The 19,913-nt window shown below is 54.1% G+C and overlaps 2 protein-coding genes and 1 long non-coding RNA gene across 6 annotated transcripts in view; 2 read left to right on the top strand and 1 right to left on the bottom strand.

Annotated features, from left to right (window-relative positions):
- Positions 1 to 336: 336 nt before the first annotated feature.
- TAF1C (TATA-box binding protein associated factor, RNA polymerase I subunit C) lies at positions 337 to 9,833 on the top strand. 4 transcript variants are annotated; one of them, XM_050772835.1, is made up of 15 exons: positions 337 to 489; positions 2,317 to 2,526; positions 3,560 to 3,641; positions 3,831 to 3,928; positions 4,005 to 4,094; positions 4,189 to 4,262; positions 4,897 to 5,135; positions 5,277 to 5,393; positions 5,477 to 5,594; positions 5,678 to 5,749; positions 5,889 to 6,024; positions 6,166 to 6,309; positions 7,029 to 7,203; positions 7,293 to 7,427; positions 7,523 to 9,833. In XM_050772835.1, the coding sequence occupies exons 2-15, from the start codon at positions 2,389 to 2,391 to the stop codon at positions 8,431 to 8,433; spliced, it is 2,529 nt and encodes an 842-aa protein (XP_050628792.1). In that variant the 5' UTR covers positions 337 to 489; positions 2,317 to 2,388; the 3' UTR covers positions 8,434 to 9,833. The 4 variants fall into 4 exon arrangements, with proteins under 4 accessions (XP_050628792.1, XP_050628791.1, XP_050628790.1 ...); XM_050772834.1 differs by having other exon boundaries at positions 7,290 to 7,427; XM_050772833.1 differs by having other exon boundaries at positions 3,807 to 3,928.
- DNAAF1 (dynein axonemal assembly factor 1) overlaps positions 9,770 to 19,913 on the bottom strand; it is a 33,591-nt gene continuing 23,447 nt past the window's right edge. The window contains 6 exon segments of the mRNA XM_050772836.1: positions 9,770 to 9,892; positions 9,894 to 9,954; positions 11,310 to 11,676; positions 13,202 to 13,255; positions 15,236 to 15,351; positions 17,553 to 18,053. Of these exon segments, the coding sequence (XP_050628793.1) occupies positions 9,847 to 9,892; positions 9,894 to 9,954; positions 11,310 to 11,676; positions 13,202 to 13,255; positions 15,236 to 15,351; positions 17,553 to 18,053 (1,145 nt within the window). The 3' untranslated portion in view covers positions 9,770 to 9,846.
- On the top strand, positions 11,268 to 15,396 carry LOC126943799 (uncharacterized). The gene is made up of 4 exons (XR_007721861.1): positions 11,268 to 11,356; positions 12,240 to 12,306; positions 13,105 to 13,248; positions 15,304 to 15,396. It is a non-coding gene; the product is annotated as an uncharacterized LOC126943799 (long non-coding RNA).

Genomic DNA, 19,913 nt, shown 5'->3' with positions numbered 1-19,913 from the left:
TTGTACCCTTATTTGTGAAGCCCGCTTCTTGGGATTTAAGGACAATCAGTAGGATACCTACTGACTAATACAGTGTCTGGCTTATAGTAGGTGCTCCGTGAGAGTTCGTTAAATGATTAATTTAATACAACGCTGAGGAAATTGATGAAGCAGATGTGGGATTCGAACCTAAGTCCACCCGGCCTCCACTATTGGAACTCGAGGGAGCTTTATTTCCGCAGCCCACGCGCCGCCTGCACGCCCGTTCCCTCTCCTCCCGGGAGGGGGCGCGCCAGGACCCTAAGAGGCCTGGCTGGGAGGTGGGACTTCCTGCCTCACCAGCAGGCACTTCCGGTCCAAACCGGAAGACCGTGAGTAGCTGCGGCGGGGCTGACCCATCCTGAGTGCCAAAGCTGGGGTTCTGCTTAAAATTTCCCTCGTGGTGTCAGGGTCCGGCGAGCATCACGCCGAAACCCATTTTCCAGACGACCACGACGAGACCGGGGTCACGTAAGTGCATGCGCCCCCTCCGCGCGGACTGGGCATGTTCGAGAGGAGTGGACCCGCAGATGTAGGAGGGGAGGGACTCCCTCAATCCCCCGTTCCCGCGGCTGGCTCACGTTTCGCAGTCCCCGGCCTGTCGTTAGTGCGGACCCGACTGAGTCCTCTAGCCTGGGAGGTCTAAAGGGGCCTGGAGAGCCCGTAGCGAGGGCGGGAAGCCGGCCGGGGAAGTCGAGGCTGCCTTGTCTGAGGGCTTCTGTGGGGTCGTGCGCTCCACCAGCCCTCTCCGCCTGCCTAGGATCGTTTCAGGCTATGCGGTTCCAAGAGAAAATATTTTTGTTTCTATTTTATTTTTGAGATAGAGTCTTGCTCTGTCACCCAGACTGGAGTGCTGTGGCATGATCCCAGCTCACTGCAACCTCTACCTCCCAGATTCAAGCGATTCTCGTGCCCCAGCCTCCTCAGTAGCTGCGATTACAGGTGTGCACCACCACGCCCTGCTAATTTTTGTATTTTTAGTAGAGACAAGGTTTTACTATATTGGCCGGGCTGGTCTCAAACTTCTGGCCTCAGGTGATCCACCCGCCTTGGCCTCTCCAAGTGCGGGGATTACAGGCGGGAGCCACCGCACTCGGCCGAAGGGAAAAGATTTTTGTTTCGCGAGACTCTAATGCTAGCGTTTGCATTTGGGTGCATGCGAGAGCAGTGGTTCAGAGCTCTGCCTCTGAATCGGATGGGAATCAAGTCTTGGATGTGGCAGCTAAGAGCTGTTGAACTAAAGTTCTTGCTGAGCCTTGGTTTCCTGAACTCCGTGACAGGGGCTGCGGTAGAAGAGTGCAGCATTTAGCTTGCGCCTGGCAGATAGATGCTGGCGCTTGGTCAGTGAGAGCTGCTGTTATTTTTGCCCCTGTTTTGTTTTGTTAATTAAAAAGGAGGGATGCTATGGCTGCTCATACTTCTAGAGGACTGTATTTACCAAAGCCTTGTGATATTTTTTTTTCTCGAGATGGAGTTTCACTCTTGTTGCCCAGGCTGCAGTGCAATGGCGCGATCTCAGCTCACTGCAACTTCCGCCTCCCGGCTTCAAGGAAATCTCCTGCCTCAGCCTCCCGAGTAACTGGGATTACAGGCATGCGTCACCACTCCTGGCTAATTTTGTATTTTTAGTAGAGACCAGGTTACTCCATGTTGGTCAGGCCAGTCTCGAACTCCCGACCTCAGGTGATCCACCCGCCTTGGCCTCCCAAAGTGCTAGGATTACCGGCATGAGCCACCGTGCCCGGCCTCTTGTGATAGAAATTTATTTTTATTCAACCTGTAGTGCATTTTCTGGGAGGCACTGTGGTTGACAGTAGGAAGACAATGCTGAGATGCAGTCCGTGGCTGTGGAGTAACTCCAGCATCTTGGGGGTGTAGTCTGTAAATGTATGATGACGTTTTGAGCTGTGAGAGAGGCTGCCCCTTGCCGTCTATCTGACTCCATCTCTACCGCTCTCCACCTCGCTCACTCTGGCTGCCTCGTTTCTCACACACTTCACTGCTCTAGGATTTTCCCAGTTGATCGTTTTGCCTGGAACCCTCTCCCCATTTGTGTACGTGGTTCTCTCCTTCACTGGGTTCAGGCTGTGCTCAAACGCCACCTTCTCAACGAGGCTTTTCCTGGCTGGCTTTGCTGAAACCGTGCCCTCAGCCCATCACCAGATCCCCTTCTCCTGGACGGGTGGTTTGCTTTAATACAGTTCTCATTACTGCTTGGCATTGGGCTACATATTTGTTTTTTGTTATCTGCTTCCTCAAAGAGCATGTGCTTCCCATCGTGCACTTTTCTCTCCGCAGGAACCCTGGCGCCCCTTACCAGCTTCCAGTCTCTCGAGGTGGCCAGTGTGGTGCTTGGTCCTTATTTCCGGGATGGACTTCCCCCACTCCCTCCGCCCCGCGTTGTTCATGACTGGACCCCTTGGTCTGAGCGACATCGCTGACCTCTCTTTCATGTGCAGCTGGCAACATGCGCTGACTCTGCCGGAGACCCAGCCCCAGAACTCAGAGGTGAGGATGGAGGCAGGGGCCCTGGCAGCTCCAGGGGCACCCCTTCCTGGGTCCCCTGTCTCACATTCATACCGGTTGAAAGGCCACAGAGTGGGGTGGCATTCACACAAGTCTGCTGAGACACAGGCTGTGCCACCTCCTCTGGGGCACGTGGGCTACCCTGCCATCCCTAGACGGATGCCCCCACTATGCCAGATGCCATGTGAGACCCTGGAAATGCTGCCTGAATCAGTCGGTTGACCCCTTCCTTCCTGGAACGGAGAGCTGAGTTGAGCGAGAATAAACAAGTGAACTTTATCCAATGGATAAGGTGTTTACAAAATGTGATCAGAGCTTGGAATGAAACCAGAAGGATGCTGAAACAGCGTAGTAGGATTGGGAGAGGGGAGGATAGACCTGCCAGGGTTTCTGGTGCCTCTGGAGGGACACTGGCCCTTTGCTTAGAATCCTCAGCCCCCTAGTTCCCCTTGGAAACACCCTGTCTAGGAATGAGGCCTGGCAGAGGCAAATGGATGAGCAAATAACAAGAGAGTGGAGTGGGGGCTTGGGGAACAGGGGTCAGGGATGGCTTCCTTATGAGGGAAGGTCTGACATCAAATTGGGGCTCCTCGAGGAGTCTGGTTTGCTAGATCTGTGTCATTTGAGCTGAAACATCTCAGGCCAGCCCAGCAAAGGGAGGTGGAACCGCCTGCCGGGCTCCCAGAGTGACTGCAAGGTCTCCTGAATGGAAGTGAGGTTAAGTGGGATGTGGGCCAGCCACTGGTGGCATGAGGGGCTTCCTTCTTTGAGAGCCAGCACGGGCGGAGGTCAGAAACGTGAACTCTGGGGTCAGGCTGCCTGGTTTACATCCCAGCTATTCTCTTTACCAGCTCTGTCATCTGGGGCAGGTGGTAGTGTGACAATGCCAGTCATCCCAACTTCGCAGGATTGTTGTGAGGATTGGATGACTTGATAAAAGATGAATGCCTGCGCAGAGCCTGGCCCGGGGAATGCACTCATCATGATACTGTCGTTGTGATTGTCTTCCCTTCAGAACGGGGCACTGCATGTGACCAAGGACCTGCTGTGGGAGCCGGCGACCCCTGGGCCTCTCCCCATGCTGCCTTCCCTCATCGGTGAGAGTCTCATTCCTCCAGGCTCATTCCACACTGCTCCACCTATTCTTCCCGCAGCTCCCACTCCTGAGACCTTCCTCTCCCTGCTAAGCCTGTGCTCGCTCAGGGCCCTTGGATGCCTCCAGCCGCCCAGGGCATCTGGCTGCACTCCTGTGCCCTCCCCAGCCCTTTCCGTAACCTCCTCCTCAGATCCCTGGGACCCTGGCCTGACTGCCCGGGACCTGCTTTTCCGCGGAGGGTACCGGTATCGGAGGCGACCCCGAGTCGTGCTGGATGTTACTGAGCAGGTGAGTGGGCCCACGGGGGACAGTGCTGCGTAGCCTGGAGACTATGCTTAGTGACCTGGCCTCCTCCTCTCCCCAGATCAGCCGGTTCCTCTGGGATCATGGAGACGTAGCCTTTGCACCCCTGGGGAAGCTGATGCTGGAGAATTTCAAGCTGGAGGGAGCAGGGGTGAGTGGCCCATGACACCAGGGGTAGGGACTCCCTGCTGTCCTTCAGGGGTGAACTTGAGGGTGTGTGAGCTTGACAAGGCCTTTCCATGCAGAGCCGCACTAAGAAGACGACAGTGGTCAGTGTGAAGAAACTGCTCCAGGACCTCGGTGGACACCAGCCCTGGGGGCAAGTGGCTAATGAGAAAGGAGGAGATGGATAGACGTAGCTGGTGGTGGGGATATAAGAGGTGCTAGGACGCACATCCAGGTTTCTGTCATACCCACTTCCCACCTGCTCCATGCAGTCTGAGCTGTACTTTCTTATACCAGACTTCCAACTCCAAATCATCTCAGGGGAAAGCAGATTTAAATTTGTGGGCTTCAGGCATGGCTGCATCCAGGTGTTCAAATAATATTCGTAGAGCTGTGTCTCTCTTTACTCTGTCGTCCACTTGCCTCTTCCTGCACAGTTCCTAGACAGGCTGTCTGTAGGTAGCAGCAAGATGGCTTATGATCTAAGGAAAGAGCCAGTGTCCTTCCTGAGGCACCAGAAGTCCCAGAAAGGAGTTTGGTTGGCTTGGCTTGGGTCTCACACCCGTCTGTGAACCAGTCGCTGTGGCAAGGGCAATGGAATATTGTTGATGGCCAGGTCTGGGTCACATGATTGCTTCCAGGGCATGGGAACAGGATGGGGTGGTTTCCCAAAGGAAGAAATTCTAGGTAAATAAGAAATGTGTCCACTGCACTTGGCCTACTTGGGATGGGACCTGTCCTCCCCTGAATGCCACTGAGTGATCCTCCTGCTGTTCTCTGGTCCCCAGGTGTCCCTGGGCTTACCTCAGCAACCGACAGCGCCGCTTCTCTATCCTTGGGGGCCCCATCCTGGGCACATCGGTGGCGAGCCACTTGGCAGAGCTGCTGCATGAGGAGCTGGTGCTGCGGTGGGAGCAGCTGCTTCTGGATGAGGCCTGCACTGGGGGTGCGCTGGCCTGGGTGCCTGGAAGGACACCCCAGTTCGGGCAGCTGGTCTACCCTGCTGGAGGCGCCCTGGACAGGCTGCGTATCCTTTCTTGCGAGACAGGCGATCCCAGCGGGCTCCCGTCTGGTGGAGGAGGTGCTCTTGGCATGGTCCAGGGAAGGGCAGGAATGTGGGGCTTGCAGTGGCCACAGCTCGTGCACTGATCCTTAGTGAGAGGCCCAGATTTTCAAGAGGTTGTTCTGAGCCCAGGTGACAGTCCCCAATTCCTTGGGAACCCTGGACGCATCCAGCTCCAGGGACCTGTCCGGCAGGTGGTGACATGCACTGTCCAGGGAGAAAGTAAGGCCCTTACACATGTTCCTCCCTCACTGGCTGACCTGCTGCCTGACCCCTGACCCCTGACCCTTTCCATCCCTCCTCAGCTCTGCTGGCCGTCCGCTCTGACTACCATTGTGCCGTGTGGAAGTTCGGTAAACAGTGGCAGCCAACCCTTCTGCAGGCAATGCAGGTGGAGAAGGGGGCCACAGGGATCAGCCTCAGGTGAGGGGGAGTCAGTCTGGTCAGTGAGGAGGGGCTGGGGGCAGGGGCGAGCAGCCTGATGTGAATGCGTTCCTGCCCTGTAGCCCTCACCTGCCCGGGGAGCTGGCCATCTGCAGCCGCTCAGGAGCCGTCTGCCTGTGGAGCCCTGAGGATGGGTATTGCCACTTCCCATGAAACCCCCCACCCTAACACACTGAACTCTGGCCCGTCACTCCCTGTTCAACATGTCGCGACCCTTGATTCCCTTCCACATCAGCCTGTCCCCCCTACCCACGGCTTGCCCATCTCCCCAAGGCTGCAACAAGTCTACAAGGACCCCGAGACCCTTGTGTTCCGGGACTCCTCTTCCTGGCGTTGGGCAGACTTCACCGCCCACCCTCGGGTGCTGACTGTGGGTGACCGCACTGGAGTGAAGATGGTTGACACTCAGGTATGGGGTGGCGGCAGGAGATCTGCCCTGACTGCGGGAGCAGCCGCAGAGCAGTGAGTCCCAGGCTGGCTGCGGCCTGGGCGAGGATGGCGTCATGGGCCTGGGACTGTGGGGAGGGCTGACCCTGTGTTTCTCTTCCAGGGCCCGCCGGGCTGTGGTCTGTTGCTTTTTCGTGTGGGCGCAGAGGCTTCGTGCCAGAAAGGGGAGCGTGTCCTGCTCACCCAGTACCTGGGGCACTCCAGCTCTGAATGCCTGCCCCCTACTCTCCATCTCGTCTGTACCCAGGTGAGTGGCACACACCACTGCCCCGCCCCACCTCTGCTCTGTCTCAGATGGGCACTAGAGGCTGCTGCTTACCAGTGGCTCTGCTGGGCCCAGATGACCACCCAGCAAACCAGACTCAACCCTGGATGAATCTGTGGCCCCAGCACGCAGTGGATCCCACAGCCGGTGCTAACAGGCAGGTGGGGAAGCTCTCCCAGGGCCTCCCCTTGGTAAGGGCTTCAAGGTACAGCCAGGGGTGGAACGGTCGGGGAGGAGGAGCCTCGGGGTGGGGCTTTCATGCAGAGCTGGACAGTTTCTGCTGTGCAGGAGGCAGGAGCTCTGACGGAGCAGGTCCGTCCTCCCCCTGCCCTCCTGGGGACGTTTGTAGGCATGCCTCCAGCATAGGCTCTGGGGTCAGGAGAGTGTGGGGGTGGCTGCGGGAAGGCCAGGCAGGTTTCTGCTGGCAAGGCTCCCCCACACCTCTTCTGAGCGCACCTTTCCCACTTGTTCTGTCTGTCCACCTGGCTGTTGGTCAGAATCGGTGAAGGTGCCACCCACTCGGGAAGCACCTCCTGTTCAGGGCTGGCAGGTGCGGTCTGAGAGGCACTTGGAGGCTGATGGGAGATGCTGCTGCCCCTCAGGGCTCTGTACTCACCCGGAGAGCCACATGGGGCCTGGAGGGCCGCTACACAGCTCAGCTCCCAGGTTCGGCCACATCCCCCTTCTTTCTCGGGCCCCAGTTCTCTCTCTACCTAGTGGACGAGCGCCTCCCCCTGGTGCCGATGCTGAAGTGGAACCATGGCCTCCCCTCCCCACTCCTGCTGGCCCGACTGCTGCCTCCGCCCCGACCCGGCTGCGTGCAGCCCCTGCTCCTCGGAGGCCAGGGTGGGCAGCTGCAACTGCTGCACCTGGCTGGTGAGGGTCTAGGCCAGGGTGGGCGGCGTGTGGGAGGTGGGGCGGTCGGAGCCTGGATGGGGCCTCAGCTACCTGTCCTTCCTCAGGAGAAGGGGCGTCGGTGCCTCGCCTGGCAGGCCCCCCCCAGTCTCTTCCTTCCAGGACTGACTCCCTCCCTGCATTTCCTCTGCTGGAGCCTAAGATCCAGTGGCGGCTGCAGGAGCGCCTGAAAGCACCAACCATAGGTGTGCTGGGGCAGGGGAGTGAGCTTGGGGGGCGCAGTGGAAAATACCCGCCCTCCCCGCCAGTCCCTGGAGGTCATTGTCATTCCCGTCACCAGGTCTGGCCGCCGTCGTCCCACCCTTGCCCTCGGCGCCCACACCAGGCCTGGTGCTCTTCCAGCTCTCGGCGGCGGGAGACGTCTTCTACCAGCAGCTCCGCCCCCAGGCGGACTCCGACCACCGCAGAGACTCTGGGCCTCGCGGCGACACCGAGTCTGACTGTCGTGCCCCCACTGCTTCCTGGACCTCCCAGGACACTGCCGGCTGCAGCCAGTGGCTGAAGGCCCTGCTAAAAGTGCCCCTGGCTCCTCCTGTGTGGACAGCGCCCACCTTCACCCACCGCCAGCTGCTGGGTAGCATAGAGCTGCGGCGGGAGGAAGAGGAAGGGCAGCGGCCGGACGTGCTCCGCAAGGCCATGGCCCAAGGGCGGCTCCTGCTGCAGAAAGACCTGGGCTCCCTCCCTGCGGCAGAGCCACCCCCTGCACCCGAGTCGGGCCCAGAGGACAAGCTCAGTGAGCGCCTGGGGGAAGCCTGGGCAGGCCGAGGGGCTGCCTGGTGGGAGAGGCAGCAGGGCAGGACCTCAGGGCCCGGGAGAGAGCCCAGGCGGCCCAAGCGCCGGACCCAGCTGTCCAGCACCTTTTCGCTCAGTGGCCATGTGGACCCCTCAGAGGACACCAGCCCCCCTCACAGCCCTGAGTGGCCACCTGCTGATGCTCTGCCCCAGCCCCCCGTGACCCCACCCTCCCAGGAGCTGACTCCGGATGCGTGTGCCCAGGGCGTCCCCGCAGAGCGGCGGCAGATGCTCCATGACTACATGGCTAAGCTGCCACCCCAAAGGGGCACCCCAGCATGTGCCGCCACACCCCCCTCCTCCCAGGCCTCCAGCGTCTGGACCACCCGCTCCCAGCAGCACACACCCATCCTCTCTGGCTCTCAGCGCCCCCGGAAGAAGCCTCGAATGGGCTTCTGAGGACACAAGGTGGCCTGCCCTCAAGCCCCAGAGAGCCCCTCATCCTTCCTCCGGGACCAGATGTGCCTTCCACAGTTGAAACTTAAGAAGCAGAGCTCGCCGGGCGCCGTGGCTCAAGCCTGTAATCCCAGCACTTTGGGAGGCCGAGACGGGCGGATCACGAGGTCAGGAGATCAAGACCATCCTGGCTAACACGGTGAAACCCCGTCTCTACTAAAAATACAAAAAACTAGCCGGGCGAGGTGGCAGGCCCCTGTAGTCCCAGCTACTCAGGAGGCTGAGGCAGGAGAATGGCATGAACCTGGGAGGCAGAGCTTGCACTGAGCCGAGATCTGGCCACTGCACTCCAGCCTGGGCGACAGAGCAAAACTCTGTCTCAAAAAAAAAAAAAAAAAAAAAAAAAAACAGAGTTCGCCACCTTCTGGAGGCCACTGTGATGATGAGCCAAGCAAGTTGGAGCCAAGTTGAAGGGATAGGGCAACAAAATATAATAGTAGTTTCTTCTGTATTTTGTATATTCGCCTGAGGATCATCCCAAAAGGCAGGTTGGAGGTACTGGCGGGCCTGTGTTACTGGGATTCTAGTCTGTGCTGGGAGACAGGGCTCCGCTGCCCCCCAGCTGTGGGGGCCTCAGGCAGGTCTCAGTTCTCGTGCCTTCCTGTCTGGTGAAATGGGGCAGTAGTGCTGGCTCCTCCTTGTGTTTGGTGAGGGTGGAGTGAGGCCCCCACAGAGCTGCTGCTGAGGTGGGCACGGCGGCCGTCGGTAGCTGCTGTTTTGGGTTGCTTTGTCAATCTCTGCCACGGTCTGATGTTTTGTACAGGGAGATGCCTTGGATCCAGGTTCAGGGATTAAATAAACTTGTCAGCTGAAGATGAATTGGAATGGTCACATTTTTTAGGCTGGACAGCATCCCGCCACAGTAACTATCTGACACTGAGCTCACGCACAGAGATGATGGCTGATGTTCCTTCTCCCTCGGGACGTGGGTCTGGCACCTGTGGGCTCTTGATAGTGCCCTCTGAGGAGAGGGTCATGGTCATATCACTTTGGGAGAATTCTCCGTTGTGCCTCACGGACTCCCCCCTTTCTTTCCTCTCTCCCCTTCTCATTTTGATGTCTGAAGCATTAAGTCCCTTATCCTCTTAGTTTCTCTAGCTGCAGTGGAAGATTCTGCTTTCCTGTGGGGAAAAGGCCCACTGGAGATTTTGCAGGGACCTGGGTCTGTCTGGTTTCTGATGACACAGTAAGAGAAAAGTCTTTTTTCAGGGTGGCTGGTGAAAGGAATTGCATGTGACTCACACAAATAGGAGATAGCCCAATCATACATCGACTCGCGTGGGTGTTAAAATGTTTATCATGCCTAAAGGAGACATTTATAATTAAACCATTTATGCTACATATAACTGGGGGGAACTATGATGCTTTCGGTGCTGGGAATGCAGTGAGGTCCCACGTGGGCCGAGCTGGGCTGGGCAACTCCGACACACGTCTCTGAGGGTGTGGTGGCGCTCTCAGTCGGCACTGTGGAAGGAAGGGTGACCTGTGCTTTCTCCCTGTCACTGTGACTCCAAGGACAGGGGGGCAGCCTTGGGGTTCAGTCCAGGCCAAATTCAGTGTCCTTGACTGGGCGTGGTGGCTCATACCTGTAATCCCAGCACTTTGGGAGGCCGAGGCAGGCAGATCACCTGAGGTCAGGAGTTCAAGACCAGCCTGGTCAACATGGTGAAACCCCGTCTCTACTAAAAATACAAAAGTTAGTCAGCGTTGTGACGCTGTAATCCTAGCTACTTCAGAGGCTAAGGCAGGAGAATTGCTTGAACCTAGGAGGCAGTGGTTGCAGTGAGCCGAGAGCACATCACTACACTCCAGCCTAGGCCACAGTGCGAGACTGTCTCAAACAAAACAAAAATTATTCCGTGTCCTCCAGGCCTGCCCCCACCCGAGGCTCCACGGGCTCCAGCTCAGACTGCACTTCTCTTTTCTGTGCTGGTTCCTAGAGTGAAAGAGAAGGCCACTCAGTGTTCCCGGGAAATGCACTGAAGCCCTCCCTGCTTCTTGCCTGCAAGTCTGGAGTCAGCCAGGCAGCTGTCTTCAGAAAAAAGCCCGGCCACTGATGCGTGTTGGGTGAGAGTAGAATGGTCCAGGCACCACACAACCCCTGATTTGGGGGTGCACCTGAAGGCAGGTGCTGAATGAAAAACAGCCCAGCTTGCTTGTCCTCAGCACTAACCAGCTGTTCCCCCAAACCACATCTGCCAGGCGCATGTGCCAGCCTGCAGCATGAGGGGAGGCCTCAGTACATTCAGCATGTTTTTCTGGGTCTTCTGCAGCCAGGCCTCTGGCCGCCTTCCCTGCCTGGTGCCCCTTTGCCTTCCCCACCTTGAAGGCCAGTAGGACTGGCCTGTGATTCACCCAGGCCTGGGTCACTGTGGAGCAGCCACGCCCTCTGCGGCTGTCACCTCGCTTGCCCCACACTCGCCAGCAGTGGTGTCGGTGGTCCCCTCCAAAAGCCTTGGTCTAGAAAGGCTGAGGCCAGGGATGGTGAAGAGGGGGTGGAAATGCAGGGTCGTTAGGCCCCCGCCCCAGGAGATCTGCATGACCACAGGTGCCTTGTGACCCTCACACACAGTCAGACTTGGCTGCCCAAGAACAGGCTGGCTCGGCAGCTTTCTGGCCCAGGCTGGCTACCAGCAAGTGGCAGCTTCAGAGCCGTGAACTCAGGAATGGGACCTTCAGAGGATCTGTGTGGTCTGTCCTAGGTGACCCCTCCAGGAACATGAAAGCTTGGGGTAAGGCTGAGTGACTGCCCTGCCCCACTCATCCCAGGCCGGGGAGCCAACACCATCTCCACTGTGCTCTTGGCCCCATGCTCTTACCTGAAGAAGAGGCTGCAAGGAAGTCGCTGTCCCCGTCTCCACTGGAAGTGAGTGGTGCGGCGTCTCTTTGGCAGGTGGGGGACATCGGTGGCTGGCCAGAGGGGTCCTCATCGCTGAGCTCCTGGATCAGGGGTCGTGGGGACTCGGTGTCTTGTTTTGGGATTTCCAAGTCCCTCTTAGCTTCTTTTATAAAGATGCCTGTGAAGGGCGCCCGAGCCGCCTTTGAGGTGTCTTTAGAGACTGCAAATATATTTGACAGAGTGTCTGCGGGCAGGTTTTCCAGCACAGGGAGTGACGTGTAGTCCAGTTCAGGGTCACTGTCATCACTCGAGTTCGAGATGACCTCAATCTTCGGAAAGCACATATTCTATTCACAGAAGAAAAGATGTGTTTGAAAGTTTCTGTTTTCACAGCAGAGTCACTCTACAATGCACCACGCCAGTTCTGCGTTTTCACCCAATGTCACAAACTGTTCTGTTGCCACATCCAAGAAAGGCCCAAGGGAACACAGGACTCTGAAAGTTAGGCCTGGGGGTGGGGTGGCCACTCCCTGGGCACAGCTCATGTCCATGCCCTTCTCTCCGGCCTCTGCTCCCCCAGCCACTGGCTATTCCACACCCTCCTGCTACCCGGGAGGGCACACCCCTGAACCCAGCTTCCCTCAGACTCTCTAGAATTAGCTCCTTGGACAGCAGCCCCCCCACAATAACTGTGTCTGTTTTCTTTGCCACCGAGCTTGCGCACAGAGATGTTGGCTGATGCCGCCTTCTCCCTCAGGGCACGGGTCTGGCACATATGGGCTCCTGGTAATCCCAGTCATGGCCTCTGGGCAGAGGGTCACGCCACTCTGAGAGAATTCCCCATCGTGCCTCACAGACTCACCCCTTTCTTTCCTCTCTCCTCTTTTCATTTCTTTCCCTCTACGTGTAGCTATATTCAGACAGCCCTTCATAGGATGGACACAGAAATACATCTTAACCACAGAAAGTGCTTTCAGGTAACTCTGCACCGTGCTCAGCTGTTACAAACCAGCAATAGATTCTCAAGGGGTTAATCATAAAATCTTAAAGAATTGAAGAAGAACAAATGGCATTTCCTTCAGCAAGGTGAAAATATGGGGGATGTGGGTTGGGTGCGGTGGCTCACACCTGTAACCCCAGCACTTTGGGAGGCTGAGGCAGATGGATCACTTGAGGTCAGGAGTTCGAGACCAGCCTGGCCAACATGGTGAAATCCCATCTCTACTAAAACTACAAAACTTAGCTGGGCGTGGTGGCACATGCCTGTCATCCCAGCTACATGGGAGGCTGAGGCAGGAGAATCGCTTGAACCCAGGAGGTGGAGGTTGCAGTGGGCCAGGAACAGGCTATTGCACTCCAGCCTGGGCGACAGAGCCAGACTCTGCCTGAAAAAAAAAAAAAAAAAAAAAAAAAAAAAAGCCAGGCGCGGTGGCTCAAGCCTGTAATCCCAGCACTTTGGGAGGCCGAGACGGGCGGATCACGAGGTCAGGAGATGGAGACCATCCTGGCTAACACGGTGAAACCCTGTCTCTACTGAAAAAAAAATACAAAAAACTAGCCGGGCGTGGTGGCGGATGCCTGTAGTCCCAGCTACTCTGGAGGCTGAGGCAGGAGAATGGCGTGAACCCGGGAGGTGGAGCTTGCAGTGAGCTGAGATCCGGCCACTGCACTCCAGCCTGGGTGACAGAGCAAGACTCCGTCTCAAAAAAAAAAAAAAAGAAAAGAAAAGAAAAAGAAAAAAAGAGAATATGGGGGATTCAATGCTTTATGCACAGGGAACATTTTACTTTCAAGTTTTGGAGAGAGACTGTAAACGACAAGAATGAAGGTGGAATTAAGCTGACTGTGGGAAAATGGACTAATGACCTTAACCTGGTCTTCCAGAGATTTGCCTGTTTCATCGTCATCTTCCAAGTCAGGTAGGTCCTGAAAGAGCAAGTGAGCCGCACATCAGCAGGGAGGCACATGCGCTGTCAACGTTCTGATAGGCACGATAAAGGCAAACACACAGTCAACCCAGCCTTAGTTAAAGTTACTCAAATCACTGGGGTGACTCCTCTGCCTGTTCCCCACCCAAAGAAACTCTAGGCACACACAAAGCAAGCGTTGCCACTTCAGGTGTCTGGATGTAATAAAAGAAAGGGAACTTGCAAGGTGTGACATATTTAAAGAATTTCCACATCTTTTTTCTGTTTCTTTATTAAGAGATACAGTCCGTTCATCTTAGGGGAAATAATGGGACCCAAACCAAATGCACCTCTGTACAAACTAGTCCAAAAACTCTATGTGGTATAAAAGTAATATATTTTGTATCTCCCCAAAACTGGTAGGACTTTTTTTATTGTGGGTATTTGGTGTCTTTGTCCATAAAAACCAATGCGTGGTTGTATGCATGAACTGGAGCCACGCTGCCTGGGTTGTTACTCCCCCACCACCATTTTCTAGCTGTGTGGCTTTGGGCAAGTTGCCTAACCTCTCTGTTTCTCATTTTCCTCATCTGGGAAATTGGGATGATAATAGTATGTACCACTTAGAGTTGTAGGAAGGGTTACATCAATCAATACAAGTTGTACTTAGAATGGTGTCACGCATATAATAAGAAACCAACTAATATTAGCTATTAGTGTTGTAGTTATCTATATGGTCAGTTCTCAAATGTGAGAGATAAATTGCCCAATTATGTTTCTTTCTTTCTTTTTCTTTTTTTTTTTTTTTTTTTTTTTTTTTTTTTTTGAGATAGAGTCTCACTCTGTTGCCCAGGCTGGAGTGCAGTGGTGAGATCTTGGATCACTGCAACCTCCGCCTCCTGGGTTCAAGCAGTTCTCCTGCCTCAGCCTCCAAAGTAGCTGGGATTACAGGCACCTGCCACCATGCCCAGCTAATTTTTTTTCTTTTTTTTTTTTTTTTTTTTTTTTTTTTTGTATTTTTAGTAGAGATGGGGTTTCACCATGTTGGCCAGGCTGACTCCTGACTTCATGTGATCCACCCACCTCGGCCTCCCAAATTGCTGGGATTACAGGTGTGAGCCACCACACCTGGCCTTTGTTTCTTTTTTTACATAGCTCCAGAAAACTAGAAACCCACTATGAATTCTGACTGTGATCACTTTAACTCTTACTGGGCCATGTGAAGTCCTGAAGTTTGGACATTAGAAACACCAGTTTAGGAGAAGTTTAACAAGGAAGTGGGGAGGGGGCCACCTCTCCAAGGTATGAGGTCAGAGGTGCCCAGAAATGCCTCTCCTATTCCTGCCCCATCAAAGGACAGTTATTGAGGGGTTGTGACACAATGTGTGAATTCCCATGGTACCGTTCTTGTGGGCCTAAGCATTTGGGACTGTCATCAAAATGGGAAGAGCTTCAGGGAAGAGTGACAGGCAAGGCTGCGATCAAACATTCACTCAAGGGAATGGGACACTGAACCGTCACACTTCCATGAGTCAGAAGGCCATTGAGAGCCTGAGCTACCTGCCGGGTGGTGTCCAAGGAGGAGGAAAAAGATACAATGTATAATGATACAGTGTAACTCTGATGATACAATGTAACTCTCACCACCAATTTGGATAAGGCAACTAGTCAGAACTGCTTAGCAAGGTAGCTTCTTTAGCAAAAACGAATCGATTGTGGTAGACATGGCTCAAGGGTAGTGATTTGGGCCCAGGCTCCCCAAACTTGAGCATGCACGTGCACGAATCACCTAGGGCAGTGCATTAAAGTTGGATTCTGATCAGTGGGCCTGGGGTGAGGCCTGGGAGTCTGCATTTCTAACCAGCGCCCCAGCAATGCCAGGCCTGCCGGCCCAAGGACCACACTTGGGGTATCGAGGATCTCCAGAGTTTGCATCTGATCACCTATTTTACTAACAGTAAAACTGATACTTATCTCCAAGATTAAATACTTCACGTACATCGATGCAGAATGTCTCCTTTGTCTCCAGTCTAACGGTTTCTAAATCTTCCATTCTCATCCCATCAGGTCCTGTAACGAATCCACCCTCAGCGGCCACAGCCTGGGGAGTCCACTCTAAAGAGCAACAACAAGTCTTGGAGTTAGTTTAACACACAGCAGGCAGATGGACAAGCCCACGGTGAAGAAGGGCTCCCAGGGTCTGGGCGCGGTGGCTCATGCCCGTAATCCCAGCACTTTGGGAGGCCAAGGTGGGTGGATCCCAAGGTCAGAAGTTCAAGTCCAGTCTGGCCAACATAGCAAAAACCCTGTCTCTATTAAAAATGCAAAAATTAGCCGAGTGTGGTGGCGGGCGCCTGTAGTCCCAGCTACTCGGGAGGCTGAGGCAGGAGAATCACTTGAACCCAGGAGGTGGAAGTTGCAATGAGCCAATATCATACCATTGCACTCCAGCCTGGGTGACAGAGTGAGACTCCTCTGGAAAAAAAAAAAAGACAAAAACCCTCTTCAGGGCCCAAAGGCCAGCCTCCATGACAGAGGCCGCAGCTCATGACAGGCTTCCGTCTGCTGGGAAAAGAATGGAACAGCTACCCCTTTCTATAACCTGGAGGCGAATCCCATGAGATGAAGAGCACCATCCAGGAGTCAAAGCAGCAGCCACAGGAATCTTGGAAACGGCAGCCACTGTGGGGCGACAAGTGATGCCAGCAGGGGCGACTCGCTCAGAGACGGAGGGGCAGGCTTCACAGCCCACCGCCGGCCTGCCCCTCAGCCAGGCACACGCCCCTCCTGCTGCACCAGGGTCAGGGCTTGTGCAATTTCATAACTGCAAGATCGCCTGAGGAATGTGGAATCGTGATGGGCCCCGTCCTCGTCCAGGCCCCTACTTTTCCTTTTTATTTACTTATTTTTATTTTTTTGAGACAGGGTCTCACTCTGTCACCCTGGCTGGAGTACAGTGGTGTGATCTCAGCTCACTGCAGCCTCAACCTCCTGTCCCCTACCCCTCCCACCTCAGCCTACAAGTGGTCATCGTCATACCCGGCTAATTTATTGTGTTTTTTTGTAGATGCTCAGGGGTTGCAGGGAGGGGGATTTCTCACTATGTTGGCCAGGCTGGTCTTGAACTCCTGGCCTCAAGCAATCTGCCCGCCTCGGCCTCCCACAGTGCTGGGATTACATGAGTGAGCCACCTCGCAGGGCCTGCCCCTACTCTTCCCCCAGGCTGTATCCTTGGGTCCTGTACTCTGATCCCGCCACTGCTCTCTGGGCTTCATTTATGTCAGAGATGAATGGCCCACTTTTCACCATTAAAAAGTTACCATTCGGCCATGTCAAATACATAGTGAATTTTGATGACTTAATTTTTTTAAAATAAGTAAAATATCTCATTGATAATTTTTATATTAATTCCATGTTAACATGATTGTATTTTTTATATATTGGGTTAAATCAAATATATCATTAATACTTTTACTGTTTCTTTTTAATTTTTAAATTATTTATTTATTTATTTTTTGAGAGAGGGTCTCACTCTGTCACCCAGGATGGAGTGCAGTGGTGCAATCTTGGCTCACTGCAGCCTCAACCTCCGGGGCTCAAGCAATCCTCTTGCCTCAGCCTTTCAAGCAGCTGGGACTACAGGGGCACACCACCATGCCCAGCTAATTTTTGTAGTTTTGGTAGGGATGAGGTCTCACTATGTTTCTAAGGCTGGTCTGAAACTCCTGGCCTCAATCAACCCTCCTGCCTTGGCCTCCCAAAGTTCCTTTTACTTTTTAAAATAGGGCTACTAGAGAATCTAGTAGTGGCTCCTGTTCCATTTCTTTTTTTCTTTTTCTTTTTCTTTTTTTTGAGACAGAGTCTCACTTTGTTGCCCAGGCTGGAGTGCAGTGGTGCGGTCTCAGCTCACTGCAAGCTCCGCCTCCCGGGTTCGTGCCATTCTCCTGCCTCAGCCTCCTGAGTAGCTGGGACTACAGGCGCCCGCCACCACGCCCAGCTAGCTTTTTTGTGTTTTTAGTAGAGACGGGGTTTCACCATGTTACAGGATGGTCTTGATCCCCTGACCTCATGATCCGCCCACCTCAGCCTCCCAAAGTGCTGGGATTACAGGCTTGAGCCACCGCGCCCAGCCTCCTATTCCATTTCTGTTGAGCAGCACTGTTCTAGATAACAAGACAACTTGCGTACATTATCTTCTAGAAACAGCAATACATAAGAAGTGAAACTCAGGCCTCAGGTCCCACAGAGGCCTGCGTCAAAGGCTGGGGCTCCCTGAGGGGCGTGTATGTCTGTGTGTGTTTCTCTGCTCAAGTTACCTTCCCCGGCAGCTCCGAGGGGCGGCGGTGGTGGGGCCTCAACTGGGAGGGTCCCCTCTGGCTCTTGATCTCGGTCCTCTCCTTTAACCTCCACAGGCGGCGACAGTAGTGGGACCTCAACTGGGAGGGTCCCCTCTGGCTCTTGATCTCCGTCCTCTCCTTTAACCTCCACAGGCGGCGACAGTAGTGGGGCCTCAACTGGGAGGGTCCCCTCTGGCTCTTGATCTCCGTCCTCTCCTTTAACCTCCACAGGCGGCGACAGTAGTGGGGTCTCAGCTGGGAGGGTTCCCTCTGGCTCTCGATCTCCATCCTCTCTTTTAACCTCCACAGGCAGCTCCTCTCCTCCACTTGGCTTTTCTGGGCAGAGCTCATCCTTGGCCTCAAAGCTTTCCTTAACAAATAGCTCCATCTTCTGCCTTGTTTCTCTGTCCCCGGGAGGCTCCTCCTTGCCTTCCTCACTGGCAGGCACGTTCTCGCCATCGTCTGAAGATGTCGTCTCCCCTACTGGCGGAAAATGCAAAGGTGAATGTGGGAGTGTCCCAGGAGGGCAAGGGTGTTCATGCATACTTCAAGGGCTCACAGCAAACTTCTGAGACCAGGAAAGAGGTCAGGAACACAGTTTAAAAACGTGTCCTCGAGGGGCTGGGTGCAGTGACTCGCGCCTGTAATCCCAGCACTTTGGGAGGCCAAGGAGGGTGGATCACTTGAGGCCAGGAGTTCAAAACCAGGCTGGCCAACATGACGAAACCCCCTCTCCACTAAAAATACAAAAAATTAACCAGACGTGGTGGCACGCGCCTATAGTCCCAGCTACTCAAGAGGCTGGGGCAGGAGAATTGCTTGAACCTGGGAGGTGGAGGCTGCAATGAGCCAAGATCGTGTCACTGCACTTCAGCCTGGAAGACAGAGCAAGACTCGGTGTCCAAAAAAATAATAATAAATAAGGAACAAAGTTTAAAAAGTTTCTTCAAGGGGCTGGGCATGGTAGCTCATGCTTGTAATCCCAGCACTTTGGGAGGCCCAGGCAGTCAGATCGTTTGACGTCAGGAGTTCAAGACCAGCCTGGCAAACATGGTGAAACTTCGTCTCTACTAAAATAATAACAATAATAATAATAATAACTGGGTGGGGTGGCACATGCCTATAATCCCAGCTACTAGAGAGACCAAGGCAGGAGAAGCGCTTGAACCCAGGAGACAGAGGTTGCAGTGAGTCACTGCATTCCAGTCTAGGTGACAGAGTGAGACTCTGTCTCAAAAAAAAAAAAAAAAAAAAAGAAGTATCCTTGAGGGATGTTCATTAGTGCTGTTTACAGTGGATAATGACGGGAGCCAAATGCCCGTGAAGGCGCTGCCGAGCACAGCCCTTTAATGGAACAAGTCACAGCCATCAAGAAAACAGAACACAAGAAGTTCTTAGGAGATGCATGCTGAAGCACTGGGGATTTAAAGGCTATGACATTTGCCTTTATCTTCAAATGGTTCAGGGGAAAAGCAAAGTGTGTGTGTGTGTGTGTGTGTGTGTGTGTGGCAAATATGTGTAGCAAATTATGAAAAACCACAGAATCTATTAATAAATGCAGACATACAACTATGTTTTACTATTCTTTCAGCTTTTCTGAACATTTTTAACATTTCAAAACAAAAAGTTGGGAAAAGACAAAATATATGTAGTAAGAAAATATCTATTGTATGGAAAATAGTTATAGTATGCTAATTCAAAAGACTAGACAGGAAGCAACATAATTATGCCATTTTTACATAAAAATGTGTATGTGGCCAGGTGCAGTGGCTCACGTCTATAATCCCAGCACTTTGGGAGGCTGAGGCGGGAGGATTGCTTGAGGCCAGGAGTTTGAGACCAGTTTGGCCAACACAGCAAGGCCCTGTCTCTACAAAAAAAAAGGAATACAAAAATATTAGCCAAAGATGTTCACACCTTAATCTTAGACTATGAATATGTTACCTTACACGGACAAAGGGACTGTGCAGATGTGATTAGGATCTAGAACCCTGAGATCAGGAAATTGTCCTGGGTTATCCAGGCAGACTCAAAAGAATCACAAGGGCCCTCAGAATAGGGAGGCAGGTGTGTCAGAGCCACGGTGAAAGAACGAGGCGGTGGCGGGCGGAAGATGCCACACTGCTGGCGGAGCCTGGAAGTTCCAGCCTGGGCGACAGAGCGAGACTCCGGAGGAAGGGAACGAGGCCACGAGGGGCCACGAGCCAGGGAACGCAGGCGGCCTCTAGGAGGTGGGAAAGGCAAGGAAGCGGGTTCTCCCCTGGGGCCCCCAGAAGGAGCACAACCCTGAGACACCTCAATTTTAGCTTAGTGAAACCCATTTTGGGCTTCTGACCCACA

The sequence above is a fragment of the Macaca thibetana genome, chromosome 20 (assembly GCF_024542745.1).
Source record: "Macaca thibetana thibetana isolate TM-01 chromosome 20, ASM2454274v1, whole genome shotgun sequence".
NCBI lineage: Eukaryota > Metazoa > Chordata > Mammalia > Primates > Cercopithecidae > Macaca > Macaca thibetana.
This window is presented reverse-complemented; position numbering and strand designations above follow the sequence as displayed.

What these genes read in the sequence shown, in the direction of transcription:
- TAF1C (XM_050772832.1), top strand. Translation starts at nt 2,389, where the DNA reads ATGGACTTCCCCCACTCCCTCCGCCCCGCGTTGTTCATGACTGGACCC. An exon ending in CTGTGGAGCCCTGAGGATGG is followed by an intron (nt 5,750 to 5,888) that starts GTATTGCCACTT and finishes CATCTCCCCAAG; the next exon opens with GCTGCAACAAGTCTACAAGG. An exon ending in CCTGAAAGCACCAACCATAG is followed by an intron (nt 7,428 to 7,522) that starts GTGTGCTGGGGC and finishes TCCCGTCACCAG; the next exon opens with GTCTGGCCGCCGTCGTCCCA.